Source organism: Macadamia integrifolia, chromosome 6 (assembly GCF_013358625.1).
Source record: "Macadamia integrifolia cultivar HAES 741 chromosome 6, SCU_Mint_v3, whole genome shotgun sequence".
Taxonomy (NCBI): Eukaryota; Viridiplantae; Streptophyta; class Magnoliopsida; order Proteales; family Proteaceae; genus Macadamia; species Macadamia integrifolia.
Genome location: NC_056562.1, coordinates 12,404,122 through 12,423,326, shown reverse-complemented (window position 1 = coordinate 12,423,326; position 19,205 = coordinate 12,404,122). Strand labels below are relative to the sequence as shown.

At 36.5% G+C, this 19,205-nt stretch overlaps 1 protein-coding gene across 3 annotated transcripts in view; it reads right to left on the bottom strand.

Moving 5' to 3' along the window:
- LOC122082642 (E3 ubiquitin-protein ligase RLIM) overlaps positions 1 to 8,969 on the bottom strand; it is a 23,459-nt gene extending 14,490 nt beyond the window's left edge. Inside the window, exons 1-6 of one of the 3 annotated variants that reach the window (XM_042650337.1) lie at positions 8,753 to 8,969; positions 8,216 to 8,448; positions 6,612 to 7,697; positions 5,996 to 6,190; positions 5,700 to 5,833; positions 2,276 to 2,386 (exon numbers count right to left, since the gene is read on the bottom strand). In XM_042650337.1, the coding sequence (XP_042506271.1) occupies positions 2,276 to 2,386; positions 5,700 to 5,833; positions 5,996 to 6,190; positions 6,612 to 7,697; positions 8,216 to 8,383 (1,694 nt within the window). In that variant the 5' untranslated portion in view covers positions 8,384 to 8,448; positions 8,753 to 8,969. Of the gene's footprint in view, positions 1 to 2,275; positions 2,387 to 5,699; positions 5,855 to 5,995; positions 6,191 to 6,611; positions 7,698 to 8,215; positions 8,462 to 8,752 lie in introns of all 3 variants that reach the window. The other 2 variants (XM_042650336.1, XM_042650335.1) reach the window with 2 other exon arrangements.
- Between the last annotated feature and the right edge of the window lie 10,236 nt (positions 8,970 to 19,205).

Sequence of the window (19,205 nt, the reverse complement as noted above, 5' to 3'; positions counted from 1 at the left end):
TTTTTTTTTTTTTTTTTTTTTTTTTTTTATGTTGAGTTCATTTGCTATCAAGCTTTATTGCTTCAGTAAGTCATTAATAGCTTAACAGGTTAGCCACTTATCTTATCATTTGATCTATTGATTCTATTCTTAGGTTTCCAAATATATATCTCTCATTCATATATGATATATTGACATATATACCTTTTACTTTGTTCAGGTTGCTCACTCACTTCCAATCATTGCTTTCAAGCTTCAGTCACAGGTTAGCCTTTTAATTTTTACTTTTGTGTGATGTACATGTTGATTTTTTATGACTTGATGAGTGATGAATTGATGTATAACCGTATAAGTCAATAATTTATGTTGATTTTTGATGACATGATATGGCTATGTTGATTTTTTTGATGATTTGATGTTACTTAATGTTTGTTTTATATGTTATAGGGTATAGATTCTAGGCTTGTAGCATGCTAAATAACTTTAAAAAATAGGAAAAATAAAAAAGCAGCATATTAAATAATTTTAGAAAATAGAAAAAATAAAAAGTTACACAAGCGATTTGACCGCCATGGCAACGCCAAAACGGGCGATTCATCGCCAAATCGATTAGCCACCCCTCCACCGCCTTGGATTGATTTGACGCCGTGACAACTATGAGTCAGTTTAGTTAGTAGATGAGTGTTCGGATGAGTCCAAGGCTTATTTTATTTCCTACTGTAACTGTACGTTGACTCTTAGTAGAATTCCTACTGAAAGTTGTTTACTCTCCTATAAATAGAAAACATCACCATCATAGACTAAGTTGAATCTATCATGATTCAGTAATTTTTCTCTTTCTAATCATCTGTCTCTCTCTCTTTCTTTCTCTTCCTCTCTTCTCTCCTCTCTCTTCTATTTGCAGATCGTTTCAGATCCTGATTTGTTACAATTATTAAATGAGGGTCAAAGAAGGAACGAATCAAGATTGTCTTGCCCAGTTAGGGTATAGAGACATCAAAATGTCCTAGAAAAACTGGAAATTATTGGAGATAATTGGCTGGATTCAAATCTCAACATTGGTAAGGGAAACAAGGTGAAACTGCAGGATGATGATTGATTTGGTGAGACTCTTAACCATTAAGAATTGTCACTGGAAAGAGGAATTCCATAATATATCTATGAAGTGGTCACTGGTTGTGTCTCGTGGGCACCCAGTCTCCTAGACAATCTATAAATGGTTGGAAAACTCCAAAAATAGCTGTTTTTTCAACCCAGTCTTAGCAGGGTCAGGGACAATCTCAGGAAAGAAGATCGGCAAGCTGGACCATTCCAGAAGGTAGAAAAAATTCAGTCAAATCCTTCTCTCCGATAACGAACAAAGTTTTACTAAAAGCAAAAAGAAAATAATCTGCACACACAGATATCACTATAACAACTACTACTAAGGTCCCAAGGACCACAGAAGCTGACAGGACTACAATCCTTTCTTTGTAATCAAATTTATGGTATGATGTACTCCTTTGATCTTAATAGTCTAATTCAAAATTAATGCACAGAAACTTTATTCTTATCGTTTACTAAATCTTGGCCCCTTGGCACCACCAGGCACAATAACGTCCGAAATACCCCAAGGAACAGGCTCATTGTTGTCTCCTAGGGCCTCCCCCTCTCCATCATCTTCCCCCCCCCCCTTTTCTTCTCTTGGGCTGTCTCCCTTTTGTTGATAGGCTGCTTGGCCATTCGGCTCTCTCTCTTGGGCCTTAGAGCTTTGTTTCCTTCAGTTCCCCCCTTCTTCCCTTGTATATTCTTCCTCTTGGTAATGAATTATTTATTCATCCCAAAAAAAAAAAAAAAAAATCTTGGCCCCTTAAATATCCCAGCAAAGATTACATCCAAATAAAAGGAACCAACCAAAGTGCAGTTCTTTATTTGGACAGTCATTGAAATTAAATTCTGACTGTTCAACCATGTCATCCATATGTAAGAAGGATGCAAAGACAATAAATCATTTTCTTTGCCACTACTCCGACCCAAGAAAAATCTGGTTGTTGTCTCTCAAGTCTGGGACTCTGAGTTATATTGGATCTTCTCCCTTCATCTGGCCAACCTTATTTCTTTGTGATTTACTGATCCCTTTGGAAGGAGAAACAACTGAAGTTCTGAGGAAAAGAATCCTCTCAAAATGAGGATGTAAAAATGTGCCTACCCAAGAGTGTTCCAGGCTCTTCCTCTAGAATACGAAAGGAATTTCACACGGGACAACATAATACAGAAGATTTAGTAACCTGAGTGTGTAGATTTTTTTTAGGCATACCTGTGAATCTCTTTAAGCCACTTATCTATACAAGTGCTGTGAAATTCATGGTGACATGGCAAAATCCGCATGCAATCTCCTTCCTCGTACTCCACAAGGCATATATAGCATCTGTGAATCAAATGAGGTACATAAGAAGATATAAATAAGAAAAAAAAATTATAAAGATTGTACCATCCTTAATATCTCAAATAGGAAAAAAAAAAAAAAAAAGCTATAATCCTACTATAGCCTTTTGTGTTATCTTGGGTAGGGGGGGAATAAACAACAAACTATCAAAACAATAGAAATATCAAGAGAGAAATTTTTGGCATAAGAGAGTAAGAGCCAACAAGAGACTGAAAAATATGAACAAACAGATACCAAACAACCATAAAAAAATATAAAATATAAAATTAAGAAGTTCTTGACCAAATCTTCTTTTTTGACAATCATGTATATTAAAAGATTTCTGTCATTTGATGCTCTTAAAGGTGACCAAGAATAAGCATATCATTCTCTTATGCGGACTTTTCATAAAATTGTTTTGTCAATTACACGGGTTTACCACTGGTGATGGTAAGCAAAGGCAATAAAAAATCTTTGATGATAATAGGGGAACACACATCAGACAAGAATGAACCAAGATGTTCATATCACAACGGTGCCTTTTACCTAGGGGCTAGGGGAAGCAGGGATATCCAATATTATCCATATTACCCAACTGGGGATCGAGTAGTACACTGCTATGTTGCACCAACCACAAGGAAGAAGGTTTTGGATAAGTAATCTACCTTGGAGGAGAGCATTCCCACCAACATATACAAACTTGCAAATAAAATAAAAATAAAAAGAGGCAAAGACGTCCATATATTATTGTAGGGAAAAAGATCCACAAGCCATCAGTGTGGGGACGCATTCCCACGCGCTCTCACATCCCTGACACACTCTCTCTCTTCTTTGACCCTCTTTCCTCCTTGACCATGTGGGCCTCCTATTAACAAAATCAATTCCCGCATCCCAATTGGTGTGGCATGGAAAATTCCCCCCCCCCACTGGCAGCATCGGAAACCCTCTCCCAAAAAATATTAATAAGTGAGACTTTCTCCTCCCACATCCTTCAATACACCAAGTCTAGTGGAAAGGCCCCCTCTGAAGTCCCATAAGTTTTACAAGAATCACACCTCCATATGACCAGTTAAGTGATCCTTAATTGTCAACTTGAAATAATCAAGACCATACGATTGCTAAACTAGAAAAAAAAAAAAAAAAAAAAAAAGTTCTTGGGAGTGCAAAAAAAAAAAAGATTTAAAATTATTGATAAATATATAAATTGTTATAAAGACCGGTGAGGAAATTTTGAAAGTTGACACCCAATCAAACAAATAAATAAAAAATACAGCAAAAATCAACTACCCAAAATGACCCATGGTACATGGTATATAAGTCCTGTCAATCCTAAGCAGGTCCTATGCACCATGGAAATAACCATGCCCAATCCTCCTTCATAAGCTTCTTCATTCATGTCTAACTTTTGGAATGTGAAACACATCCAAACAGTCAGACGTAGCTTTTAGAATTATCAAAAGGTCCATAAGGTCACCTACATTCGAATACTAAATTAAACCCATCACTCACCAAAGTGCAAAGGAGGCCCTTGATGAAGATCATGCTGTTCCAGTCCAATGTTGGCACACCTTTTAATTTGTCAAAATGCCCCTGGCACTCATTAAGGTGAAAGGGAGAAATTGAACTAATCTAATCAGATTAGGGTCTCATCTCCCACATTTCATCCCTTCCATTCTTTTAGATTATTCAGACCACGCCAAATCAAGTGCTTACGACAATAACACCAGATGGTTCATGCTATAAAAAAATTTGTATCATGTGACATAATTTGGCCTCATATTTATTGAATATGATAGAATAGGTTGAATTCTAATTTAGAAAAAATGTATTTTTGAAGTCAAAGTTTGAACCATTTAGAATCTCTGGCTAAGCCCTCAAAAAGCTAAGGGTGTCTTTGGTGCCAATCGTCATGATCTATTCTGGCCCAGAAACCATTCTGAGTCCAAAAAGATCATTTGGTGCTGTGTTTATATCCTTATTTCTATTTCTGATAATGGTATTCGTAGAATTAGAATAAGCTTTCAGCCCATTCTGGAATTTCTCAGAAATGGTTTCTCACAGGATGTTAATCATAAATAAGCATGTGCATTGAACGGGGGCAAAGTGGTCATTTAACCATTCTAAACTCCAGTATTTCAAACCTTATTTGCACTGAACGAACTGATGAAAACAACGAACAGAAACTAGCAAATCTACGGTGACTCTCTCAGTCTCTCATGATGGTAATCTCACCAGAAAACTAGGATGCCAGTCCGACCTCTCTACATCTACAACTACATTAACACCATTAGAGTAGAACTTTTAGATAAATAGGAATCTTTGGATTGGAATCTACAATGAATTTTTTTTCCTTAAGCAGCATCTCTCTTTCAAACTCCAAAATTGGATCTGAACACGCTATAGCTGCGTGAACCTGTGATCTTTTAAACTTTAACTATATGGGGCCTTCACCTGCCCCTTCCAACCACTGCCAAAGCCTTTGTAAGGTTCTAATATGCAGCCAAATACTATCCACTATGCCCGGATACATCGATGACATTATGAAAGTACCAAACTGCCCTTATCAGCTGACATATTATACTGTTGACTGTTTGGTTTCCTTAGCACCACCAGATCACCTGTGCATCACTAGAAACTCCTGTAATTGCCAACAATGACAACCTACACTTCACACACACTCCAGTGGACAAATAGAAGCTCCCCCACCCACCTTTTTTTTTTTTTTTTTGGGGGGGGGTGTGTTGGGGGGAGGCAAAAGGTAAGAATAAACAATTCCTTTTGAGGTTGAATCATGCTTCAATTGGTGATACTGTAATTCAACCATTAAATCACAAGTTCGAGTTGAATTTACCAAAAAAAAAAAATCATAAGAATGGCTTAGAGTTAAGACTTTGAGTGTCTCATCAAAACTTGTCAGAAATAATGGATATTCAAAATAAATGAAAAATTAGTATCCCCGCAAATAGCAGGATATGAAGAAACAAACTCCGAAATATTTCAGAAGGAATTGAATGATAATAATGATGACTTGAAATATAATGTAGGCAATGAGCTCAACCAAGGGAACTTTTATATTATTAACCAGTAGAGATGTTAGTCAACTTGGTTTCAAGAAATTAAGCTAGGAAATCCATAAGTTAGACAGAATATTTTAGTTAAAAAATGAAAACTCCATGAAAGTAACTTAATAGTTCACTTTGCGTAGTTAAATTGTTAAAATACCCTTATATGGGTTTATCAAATATATTAGCTAGTAAAAATCAAATGTTTTACAGTAAACTGAAAATGAAAGAGAAGATACAATATGAATGCTTACTGTGCAGCCTCTTCGTTGAGCTGTTTTTGCGATTTCATGTATATCTTTATGGGTATGGATTCCACGACTTCCTTTGGTGCAGGAACAGATCCGATGGAAGACACAGAAGATTGGGAGGACAAAACCACTGATTGCTGGTGAATTTCATCCAGAACCTAATTAAAATGAGTACAGAAATTCAACTAATTTTCACAAAGGCCAGAGAAAATTTGTGAAGAGATAACTCAAGAAGGCAAGAACAGAAGACAAAGTAATCATCCAAGACATGAGAAGACAAATAAAAATAATAGCATTACCTCAAATAAAGCTTCTGCTAGCATAACAATTCTTGATATGCTAGCTCTAGCACTGGAGTCATCATCAGGATTAGCAGGGCGATTGCTCATTCTACATGAGCAATGTCCTGTTCGATGTTGTCCAGACAGAATACACGACCTCTCATGTCCAGATAAGTTCTCAAAGCGGCTTCCCAACCGCTGAAGTGCACGAACCTGCATGATAGAAGATTAGAATTCAGTCTTTTACATATCTCAGATAGCACGTAAAGGCATGATATATCTAAGTTAAAACGTAAGGATTTCCCAACAAGTAACAACACAACAAAGGTGCACAGGTAGCACAAAAGAATAGTGTAGGTCAGACAACTTGAGTGGCGTGGTAAATCTCCAAGGATCCAGTCGATTCACTTCCTAAAAAAGAAAAACTTGGTCATGTTTTACAGTTAAAAAAAGAGGACAATATAGATCCCATGATCAGGATCCACAAACATCAAAGTCGACGGACTTAACAGACATCCTTGGTGGGACTGTTAAACTGTATGGATCACTCCCTGCACAAGCCCTTTATAGGCTTTGCACACCCTCACTAGACAACAGGTAAATCAAGCTTGCTAAATGCACAAAATTCAGAAACCTGTGATCTTATTCTTCTTCTCCTCTCAAGAAAATCTGTTCTGTGGTCCAGAATATCGTGATACCGAGCTTCTCTTGGTCTTGAGGTGTCCACCTCACGATCTTGGCTGCTGAGCCTAGAGCTTGACATACTGGATAGAAGATTACTAGACGAAGTCGGTGCTGTTTCAACATTTCTGTCAGATGATATTGTTCTGGTTGCACCATCCCACACCTGTCTTCCACTTCCCTGACTAGAATCTGTCCCTACCCTCTCTTCTTGCAGATGGCCAAACAATCCATCAGATAATGAGGATCTCCGGAGAACCCTATCACGAAGTCTGCCAACACTCAAAGTTCGGCTAAACCGGACACTTCTTTCAACAGGTTCTCGAGCTCCAATCCTCCTTTCAGGAGGTCTAGTTTCAACATTCTCAAAGTCAGTACGGTTCCTTGGCGACACCAAATTCACTTCAGCCTGAATTCTAGTATTCTCATTATTTATGATCACATCTTGAGTAGAAACAATTTCATCATTCTGCAAATGAACTGAACGACCAGAAGCTGAAGAGTCTAATCTTAATACACCAGAATTCTCTCCGTAATGTGGTGCAGGAGATCTATTAATGCTGCCTGCAGGAAGCAAGTCACTCCCTTGTCGAGTTGCATTTCTATGAACTGAACTATCGGTAGGACCACTATCTATGTGAAACCCTTCTTCAGTGTTAGAAGTTGTTAAACTTGTGGAGAAAAGAGGATAGGACCTTGACGACCCCAAGCTAGCTGCTCTGCTCAATCTGAAGCTTACATTACCAGGAAAGAAATTAAAGCGTGAACGGAAGCGACTTGAAGAATTCAAGGATCGACTTGAAGCAACCCGGCTTGAGCTGCTACCTGTTCTGGAAACAGTATCAGTGACAATCTCTTGACCCCATTCATCAAGCTCACTGTCAGAAGAGATGCAAGGGACTCCGTTGCTTGGCTGTTGTTGTTGAGCTTTAAACTTTCTACAGAACTCACGATTCACTGGATTAGACTCCATTGCAGTTTGGTCTGTACATGCTTCATCAATCAACCCCTCATTTTCTTTCTTCCGGTGATACGAACTCTGAAGCATGAGTTAATATGACTTAAGTTCATTGAAAACTTCAGCCCTTTAAAATAAATAATTCATAATAACTAGAGGAAACTAAAAATCACAAATCACGGATGCCAAAGTAACATACTGAGAGAACAGAAAACCAACCAATAAGAAAAAGAACTTCAATTAGGAATAATTAAAAAGTCATAATGTTTAAGCACAAACTCATTAATGGATTAGTCACTGATATACGTATAATCACTTCAACTTCCAACTTGATCCGCAGCTCTACATCTCATGAGATTCAAATCTTAAAAATCCATTTTTTTTCTGCTAAAAATTAAAAATCCAATAACAGACACAAAATTGCAAGAAAAAGCAAAACACTGCCCACCTAGAATTCCAAACCTCCTGGACATTTATCAACCTCTCAGCAGAACAGTTCCAGATAGAATCATACTAATCAAAGAGGAAATTCAGCAAATTATAACAAAACATGCAGAAACGAGATCCAAAATATTCTATAAAAGAAACAATATGCTCACCTGTTCGTCATTGTCGCTATCATAAGGTCCAAACGACCTGCCAAGACACGAAGTCTGAAAAACCCTAGCTCCCTTCGACCTCGTCCTCCGAAGCGCCGAAGCCACCGGAGGCACCGCGGATGACGACGACGACGACGATGACGTATCTTTGCTACTGCTCGACCCCATAACCCCCTCAACAATCTTCACATGCTACTCAAAATATGCAGCTTTGATACCAGCAAAAACCCAACCTAATTCCCATCACTGAAACCCCATTAAAAAAATATAAAAAAATTAAAAGTAATGGTCTCCAACTTAGATTAGATCATCTGCTAGAGAACAAAAAACAAGCATCGCTTGCAAAGAGAAGAACCAGGCTGGAATTAAAGAAAACTAGAGCAATTAATGAAATGCCCCAACTAGTGGAACTCGAATACTCGATCCAGATCCCAGATTTAAAAATATTAGAAAAATAATAATAATTCGAAAGTACAGGAGAAATTTGATTTAAAATGAACAAGGCGAGTTTGAAACTTTGAATTTGAATCTATTTACCGTTCTTTCTTTCTTTCTTTCTTTAATCTTGAGGTTGGAGATAGGTGAATAATGCCATTTGGATATTGAGCGCATTGTATCGTAGGGAAGAGCCGAAGAGGACAAAGTTAAGTTGCAGAGAGAGAGACAGAGAGGGGGGACGAGTGAGTTCCGGAATCCGAAATTCCGAATTTAACTTTCTCTTTCTACTTTTTAAAATTTCAATGTTCGGAGAGAGAGAAAAGTGAGAGACTGAGGGGTCGGAGATGTTGGGAGGTGCGACTTAAGAGTGAGACTCCTGGTCCCCAGAGGCTTTGTTGGTGTGGGGCCCATTCCAACTTTGACCGAACGGGAGATGATTCTAAGGAATGCTGTCTGCCACGTGCGTACCATTAGGATCATTAAAATTTGCCCACATGGTGGGCCCCCCACACAGGTAACCACATTTGTTAAACATGAAAATCTGATTTCGGATCATTTGATTGGGTAAGGTTTCAGCCGTTTGATGGGTAGGAGGACAAAAATTGGAGAAAGGTAACGGTGTACAGGATCGGTCATTATCGCCCTGAATCGGGCCTGATTGACCAGATTTACTCTTTAAAAAAAAAATGGTCATTTTATTATTTTACCTCATTCGGATATGAATCACCTGATTCGGGCGATCCAATAACCGAATCTGATACCGATCACTCAAACCATGATGTTGTGGGAAGCATAATTCTAGAAAATGGAATGAAACGATCAGTATTGGCCGAATTGAAATAGTATTGACCTTAATTGATCCTTGATCTATATGTATGAGTCAAGGGTAAATTTAATAAAAATATTTTTTTTTTAAATAAAGATAAATATGTCTGATACGATCCAATTTAGAACAATCCAAATTGATATCAAAAATAATATCGAACTTGATTCTTCTTAAGTTTTAGAACCTTGATGGGACTAGGAACCCATTTTTCATAATGATTTTTTTTTTAAATAAAATTATTTTGATCATAGTAATGGTTGGTAGGGGATTCCTCTAAGTCAACTGTCAAAGTGTAAAACACATGATGGGTTCTCCCTCTCATTTCATTTGGGGATGGTTGATCTTTTACCAAAGTCTTATACACAATTTAATTTTTCAATTTTTTTATGGTAAGGGATTTGCCATGCTAATTGCTGAGAGATGATGAAATCTTTTATGTTTAAATAAATAGGAATACATAAAGGGATTTACATTATTCTATAATTTATATAAGGGTTATCACGTGTCAAGGAGGAAAGCATGGACTGACTATGTGCCAAATTTCGTTATAAGATGTAATCAGTTATCATGTATGCCCATGCATTACATATATATATATATTAGTCATCTATGCATTGGTATGTATCCTGTCATTTCTTTAAAAGCATCGATTTGCCACTTCACCAACTTCATTAGAGGTGTTTTTTTTTTTTTTTTATCAGGTAAGGGTAATGAATTTCATTTGAGTAAGAAACCCTAGGGCTTAATTGACAATCCATGATATTTTCAGTTGCATCTAACTTGCCACATAGTAAGAAAATGTGTGCAAAGTAGATAAATTAAATATTTTGCAAAGAGTATAGATCCCCTGCAGCCCCTTTTTTAAAATTGGGAAGGATTGCCATTCGCACACAAATAGTATTTTTATTGTGTATAACCATCTAATTGGATTGAACATTGTTGTGATTAAAATTCAAGTCAATTGAATTCTTCGTGAATGTATGTTATCTCGAATATTATCCGTGTAGAAATTTTGAAAACATGGAGAAATAATATTATTTAAAAAATTAACTCATGATTAAACAAAAGATGAATGACTAACTGTATAAAATCCGAATACCAACAAATATTGCCACATGACACTGAAGTTGTCCATATTCAAAATGTTTACCCCCCATTATAAATAAATAGTGATGATTTAGGATCGCTTATGACAAGTGAAAATCCATCACGGTTAATATACATGTAGATCTTAGTAATTGAGTACCATACATCTATCACGCTGACCAAATTCATTTTATATATTCTGATGAAATTATATAACTTTTTTTTTTTGGTTTTGGGGGGGGGGGGAATAAATATTTGTTTTACACCTATCAAATTGAAATGTTACTTTTGAATAATTAACTAATCACATAAATTTCAATTATTTATTACCCAACTCTGAAGCATTATGATTTTTTTATTATTATTAATTGAAAACATATGCAATTGTGTTAGGGTGCAACTAACTCTCACGTGCTTCACAATATGCTATAGATTGGATGTCAACATCATTCAGCTAACTCAACTTTTAACCAAAGAAATTAACCTTAAGCACAAAAGGACCAACCCCTACATGTGCATTTAATGGTGTTTTTTCTACTTTTTCTGAGTTTTAAAGTCTTCTTAGTTTAAATTAGAAAGCAAAACCATCTGCCCACAAGTCAATATCATTCTCAAATTTCTTATCGTTTGATTTAATTTTGGATACGCTATGAGCTGATTCATTTTTGTGGGCCAATGTGTTTTACTTTTGAAGAAAGATCCCTAATCCTTGTGCCAAAATATAGGCAAAAGTTTCTCATAGGACCACAAATATGGGTCCTACCTTTTAGGTTTACTTAAACAAAAAGCAGCATGATTAAATACATCTTTATGTCCTAATATGTGGTATACACTTTTGGGCCTTCTAAAAAGTCTTTACTAACCATTTCACAAACACAACAAAAACCAAGGACAACCATTGCAATGATCAACCTTGGATCATCTTGGTATGGAACACATGACAGATTGAATGTAAGCCCTAGAGGGTCTGTCCACTAAATCTGTCTAACAAATGATGGGTAATATCAAATATGAATGCATTCTTGTTGTTGATCATTCTTCTGTAACTATTATATACAGCAGGTTAACGATCAAAAAATGATAGTGCTCTATGGAGTTTTTTTTTTTTTTTTCTCTCCTTTTGTTTGTCTCTTTGTCGGGGCCCTCTGATCTCAAAGGGTCGACCAATCAGTAAGTCATTCGGCCCACTTTTTTAGTTAAGAGGAAATGATAGTGTTTGATGGAACCTTTTTTCTCCATTTTGTTCATGTTTCTTTATCTGGACTCATTGATCCTAATGGACCAACCAATTAGTAAGTCACTTGATCCCCTTTTCGGTTGAAAGAGAGAGTAAAAACTTCAAAATGAAAACTGTTATAAAAAATATGTAATATTTAAAAGTTTTAAAAAAGAAGTATAACCATAAGCAATAAAAATCCCTCTTTCACCCTAGGATTTGGATGACTTGAAGGTTTAAAATATATATTTTTGAGGAATTATCACTCCCCTTCCTTGAATTTTGGGGAAATATCAAGTTCCCCCATGGTTTTTTAATTACTTCACTCCCGTCCCCCGAAATCAAAAGATTCTACCACTCGTTAGTACCCGTTAGATTTTGTTGTTAAGTGACTAGTAAATACCCAAACTGCCCTCTAATAAATCGATGAAAAGAGAACTGCTTCAAGCTCTCATCTTCAACAAAGACTTCTTCAACGAGGCTTCTTCACCATCGCTGCCTCCTTCACCGTCGCTGCTCATCGTCACCGCTCACCTAGAAGACAAAGGCGACTCTCCTATTTTACTGTCGATGCTCACCGAGAAGCCAACCCTGCACCAGAATTTCTCCCAATCGAAGCTCTAGTTCCTCTGCACTGAAGCCCTAGTTCCTCTACACTTAAGCCCCCTCAGTCGAAGCCCTAGTTTGTCTGCAGTGAAGCCCTCTCAGTCAAAGCCCGAGTTTCAAGCAATCTTTTCAGTAAATCCATCTACATCGAAGCCCTCTCAGTCGAAGCCCTATTTTATCTGGTCGTTCTTCAGTGGAATAGGTATTACTGACGCTTTTATTGGTGGAATGGTTGTGAATTTTGCTTTTGCATTTGATATCCCAATTGAAGTTCTTGGAAATCAGATTACTGTTCTTGTATGGATTGTGTTTTGTTACTGATCTCTCTAACCTTGGAACATCGGAATTCTATTAGTTTGATCCTCTAGTTTGTTTTAACTTCTCCTATTCCACTCTCTCTTCGTTATTCCTGCTTTCCATGTCCTGCTAAAATAAATTAATTAATTAATTAATAATTAAAAAAAAAAAAAAAAACATGCAAAAGGAGCCACAGACGATGAATTCTTCCATGGCTCAAGCAATAGAGTTGATCAATAATACTTTGCATTGACAATTTTTTCATATTCTTAGATTACTTACTCATCCCTACTTGCTCCGTGTCTGTTTGGGGGAAAAAATTGCAGCTACCCAAGGAAGTTAATTCCTTTTTATTTGGACTGTATGACCAAAGAAATGATATAATTCACAACCCAACACATCAACCCCCTTTATGCATGTATTATTGAACCAACTGTATGCAAAAGTTTTTAGGCATTATTAGTTCTATTACGTTGGTAATATTTTATAGACATTGTTAGTTCTTTTACAAATACCTAATCAAATATTGCACAACTATGTCTTTTGACTTTCCGGACCATTTACACAAGATCATGAAGTTAAGGGCACGCATCTTTTACCACTTCAACACAAATACTTCTAACGTTACAGTCGTGGACCCAAATTTTCACAGCTACAGAGAAATGGTATGTGATATATATAGTAGTGTTATCAGGCATGTTCCCGTGGGTCATAATGTGAGATTTATGGTCAAATGTATACTACCAAATAACCAGGACATGGAGTTGGGGATGGATGAAAGTGTGCTTCAGATGTTTGAGTTGAATGCAGCTATGGAATACATCAACCTATATGTGTATGATCTTTGGGTTGATGGCAAACCATCATTCGCTTACAAAGTCAATGAATTCCCTAGTGAATTGGTTCAAAGAGATGATAAGTCAATGGATAGATTAGATAGTGTTGTAGACCAGAGTCAAACTGGTTTTGGGGATGATATCCAACAAAGTCAGGCTGGTTCTGCTACTCTTATCCAACAAAGTCAGGCTAGATATGGTAGTTCTGTACAAGATAACTAGGTTTGTTGTGGTTCTAGGGCAAAACAGCCAGTTGGAAGGAATGGAGCATCGTCTAGGGCAGCTAGTGAGAATGCCACCAATAGTGCCATAGTTGAGAATACCAATGGTAAGAATGGGAGTGGTTGGTCTAACATTGGTAATAATGTTGGTCCTAGTGAAGCTACTGACAAAGTTTTTGGTGATATTGAAATGATCAATGATGATGACAACGATGTGGAATGGAAATGTCCGAGTGATGATGAAGATAGCTTAGTAGAAAGTGATACTGATGAGGTTCAATGGGAAGAGAATGTGACATTATCTGACCATGAGGATGATGTTAGAAAGGAAAAGGAAAGTGATAATGTGCATGGGGAACATAGTGTTTGGTCTTACTATGATTTAGAGGATAGTGAATTACCACATACTAGCAATGTTCATTATGTTGGAAATGAGAAAAAAGATTTAGAAGTGGGGATGATATTTGATGATGTCAACCACTTTAGATCTATGCTTAGAGACCATGTCATCCAAGGAGGATTTCAAATATTGAGAATTAAGAATGAGAAGAAAAAGGTAAAAGTCGTGTGTGCTTCAACAGGGTGTACATGGAGCATCTACGCCTCACCTTGTAATGCAGGAGATACACTTATGATTAAGTCAATGTGCAAAGAACACTGTTGTGGTAGAGATGATGAGAACAAGAATGTCACATCTACTTGGACAGCAAAGCATCTTGCATCACAGCTAAAGGCAGCCCCTGACATGAAGACTGATGCAATGCAGCATACTTTATGGATAACTTCCATATCAAAGTACCTTACCAAACATGTTATAAAGCCAAAAAGAAAGCTATTGAGAATAATGAACGCAGTCATTCAAAGACATATAAAATTACCTGCTTATGGTGATCTGATTAGGGAGAGAAATCCAGGAAGTGTGTTCAAGCTCCAATTTTATGAGAGGAATGTAATGTCTGATCCACCTGTGTTTAAAAGACTCTTTATTTGTTTCAAAGTATGTGTAGATGGCTTTTTGAGTGGTTGTAGGTCATTCATTGGTGTTGATGGTTGCCATTTAAAAGACACATTTGGTGGTGTTTTGCTTATTGCAGTAACAGTAGATGGAAACAGAGGGTCATTCCCACTTGCTTATGGAGTGGTTGAAACTAAGTGCAAGGACAATTGGTATTTCTTCTTGAACCAATTGTATGCAGTTCTGCATGCTAGCATGGGTGACAATCCAATCACTTTCATGTATGACAAGCAAAAGGTACGTAATATTTTTAAAATAAACCATTTTTTTTTTATATATTTCATAGTAACAAATGAAAATTTTTGTTTGATGTCTGTATGTTGTAGGGTTTATGTGATGCCATCACCAATGTATTCCCAAGAAGCCACCATAGATGGTGTTGTAGACATCTGTACCAAAATTTCAAGTTAGCCAAGCATACATGTATATTACTGAGGAAACACGTTTGGAGAGCAACAATAGCATCAAATCACTTTTTATTTGAGAAGGCAATGAATGATATGAAGGCCACAAAGAAAGAAGCATATGTTTGGCTCAGTAAGATGCCTCTATGTATGTGGGCAAGACATGGTTTTGACTTTGGGTGTAAAAGTGATCACATCACAAATAACATGATCGAATCCTTTGATCAATGGATTGCACCGTTTTGAGGAAAGCCAGTGCTGACATTGATTGATGATATTAGGAAACAGTTGATGGATAAAATGCAAAAGAGATAGCAGCTGTGATGTAACTTCAAAAGTAGGGTCACCTCAAAGATCAAGGCTAAGTTGGATGTCATAACCGCTGAAGCAAGAGGGTACATGGTTCAAAAAGCAAGTTTAGAAGAGTTTGAAGTGACAGAAATGGAAGGTCGGTATGTAGTTGATGTGAAGAAACAAACATGTGGTTGCAGGTTTTGGGAAAGCACAGGCCTGCCATGTAAGCATGCAACTGCCTGTTTAAAATATAATAGAGAAAGTCTAGCAAAGTACTGTGACGATTATTACAATGTGGCAAGATACATGACAGTATACAAATAGATCATTCATGCATTACCTGGACTAGATGAGCTTCCACTAGAGCATATGATGGGGATTGTTCAGCCTCCACCAATACTGAGGTTGGTTGGTAGACCACATAAAGTGAGGAGGAAGGAACCGGGTGAGGGGCCATCTAGAGAGTTCAAAAAGAGATCTAATACTGCGAGGTGTGGAAGATGTAAGTCACTAAAGCACAACATAAGGACATGCACAGGACCACCAGTGCAAGAGAAGGAAACTCCTACTAGGAAGACAGTCAGAGCAAAGGTATAGGACTTGTTCAACTCCTTTTACTTATGATATTCTCATACTATATATAGTAATGAATTTTTACCTGTGTTAAATTGTGCAGAGAAAGGAGAGCAGTGGAAGCTCTTCACAGGTAACTACAAGGTCACAAGCTTTCAACACTACAACTGAAGTGAATATTCAATTGAAGACTAAAGCTCAACTGAAGGCCGAAGAAGATAAAGAGAAAAGCACGTGAAGTGTTGAAAAAGGCAAGGAATCAAGGAAGTACATCAAAGGATTGAGTACGAGGAGATGGAGGGAAGATGAAAACCGTGGACTTAATTTTTGTCAAAAACAATGTGTTTTGTTCTGGAAAATATTATAACTATTAAGTGGTATCGATTTGGATGTGTTGTAATTTTATATTGTTATGATATGTGATGCATATATTGATGTGGTTGTCCATTCAACATTTTTTTTTCTTTAGATGGATTTGTTATATATGGATGGTTTACTATGTCTTGATTAACAGGTCATTTTTTGATAGTCAATAGTAGAGGGGAAATGCTGCCAAATTTTTTATTCCTTATCAAGTCATTTTTGGGTAGTCAATAGTAGTGCGGAAATCTTGCCAAATTTTTTATTGATCATTACTTTCCCGTCTACTATAGTAATGTATTACTGTATAAATACATATATCATTATAAGGATATAACATTTTCGTTCATGAAAAATAGAGTCAATGTACATCAATGTTTAGCTACATCAAGCACTTCAAATCTAAACAATACAGTGCCTCACTCAATATTCAGCTCCATCAGATACATTAAATCTAAACTTTAGTCACACTATTTTACCAATAAAAATTGTTACAAGTACACCAACAAAGAAAATGACAAAGTGGCACATCAGCTTCATTGATGTTATTAACTTCTCTATCCTATCTAATCTAAACTTCTCAATTCCCACCTCCTGTTGCAACCTACGTATCACCTCTCTTAACACCCACAACTCACGGACCTCCACTTGCATGTTACGGAACTACCCTTACAAATCCTAAAGCTCTTGCAAGAGAATTGTAGGTTCATCTGTTGATACTTCTTTGCTTGACAATTCTATTGATGGTAGGTTAAAGGGATCACACCACGAAAAGAAGTTACATCCATACAATTCTGGACAACTGTAAAAGAGCCTGTTTGGATTATCAACTGTCTTTGACTTCCTTATGATAGCTTTTTGGTTACATCTACACCTTACACATTTGTACTTCAGTGCATCAACACTACTACAACGAACACTTGAAGTAGACATTTATCTGCCATATATACACAATAACATTGATTTCACGTAGTTAGAAGCTGAATTCAGAAAAAAAAAATTAGCATTGATTTCACAAATATAGAATAAAGAGGGAACAAAAAAATTTGCCTTCTAAAAGCAATCCAAAATTTAGAAAAAAATAGCATTAATTTCTGAATTTTTTGAAGCTGAATTGGGGACAACATGGGATCTAAACAATGCAAACAATAAAATGAAGAGGAAAAATGAGAGGATTTCCACCAGTTGCTTAAGTCTGTTACCCACTGTTAACTAGGTAATTCCCTATTTAGGGCCATCTTTGTACCAATCAAATCCATTCTTACTGTGTCAGATAGTTCAAAAAAAAAAAAAAAAAAAACCATCCAAATGAGATGCCCTATTTTCAGAAGAAAAAAAAATGCCAACCCAAATTTCAGACAAGATAAATAAGATGAACTATTTTTCCTTTTGACAAGTATAAATGAGATGCCCTATTTCTTCCAAATAAATAGCAGAAAATAAAACAAAGCATAAGCATGAATTTCTAAGAACACAGGGCTTTGATTTCAAGCAGGGAAAATAGAACATACCAATATTGTGATCCCAAATAGGCTGGCTTTCGGTGAAGAGATGGTTTGGTCAAGACTTTGGCTCAAGTTGCAGTGTTGCAGGGGCTTCTCGGTGAGCAACGTCTTCTCACCAGAGCAGGGGCTTCTTGGTGAGCATCTTCTTCTCACCCAGATCACGGCCTTCTCACTTGAGCTGAGCAATTTGTTCTCGGTAAAGTTGAAGTCTCACCAAAATAGAAACCTTTGTCTTCTCGGTGAGCGGCGACAGTGAGTGGCGTTAAGGAACATGCGACACAACTTTCTCATTGAACAACTCTTCTCGTTGAAGGAGTCATTGAAGAAGAGAAGTCCTCTTCTTTTAATCGATTCACTAGAAGGCAGTTTGGGAATTTTAAAAATTTTACTAGTCACTTAACAGCAAAATCTAGCAAGTACTAACGAGTGGTAGAATCTTTTGATTTCGGGGGAGGGGACTGAATTAATTAAAAAACCGTGGGAAACTTGATATTTCCCCAAAGTTCAGGGGAGGTGAGTGATAATTCCTCTATATTTTTATTCTTCCCCTCCCCCCCCCCCAAAAAAAATTTTTTTTTGGTAAAGTCCCATCTACAAAAATCTCTTTCTTCTTGCCCATGTCATTGAAAATATTGTTTGATTCACTTTAATATATGAAAGGTTCTACTATTGATTATAGGTCATATGATATGATGAATGTCCTCTTATTAATTTTCAATATAATTGATCATAAGTGAAAGTCTCCTCTATGTTCTTTTTTTCTTTTTAGTGAGTAAAAGTGAAAAATTTTCTTTTACTAAGTTATGCCCCTCATCCCCCTTTCATTTTTTATTTTTTATAATCTAAATTCTAGATAAAATTGAGCATTTGATCTTCAACAACACTTGACATCTATGGCACCCCACATATTCCCTCTCCAGAGAGAGAGAGAGGTAGGTTTTCCATGAATAAAGGGTTTAAAAATAGAACTTGCCTGTAACAACTTGGTGATGATCAATCATATTGTTTCAAGTAAGAAAATTCATGGCAATTGTTTGTCCAAGAAAAAGCTCCATCATGATATATGCTCCTCTATGACATTAATGATTCAGTTGGGCCCATAAGGTCTACGTTTGTTCCTTGAATATTTCCAATGAAATTAAAAAAAAAAAAATCAAAAAAAGTTTCATGGTTGTACATTTATTTATAAATTTTGACTGATAAATCTTGTGCACATAAAGTGTGGCAAATTTAGAAAACCATTTCAGAATTCGCAATTAGTAGTTAAAAGTCAATATTTCTTACTATTGCACCCAAAAAAAAAAAAAAAAAAA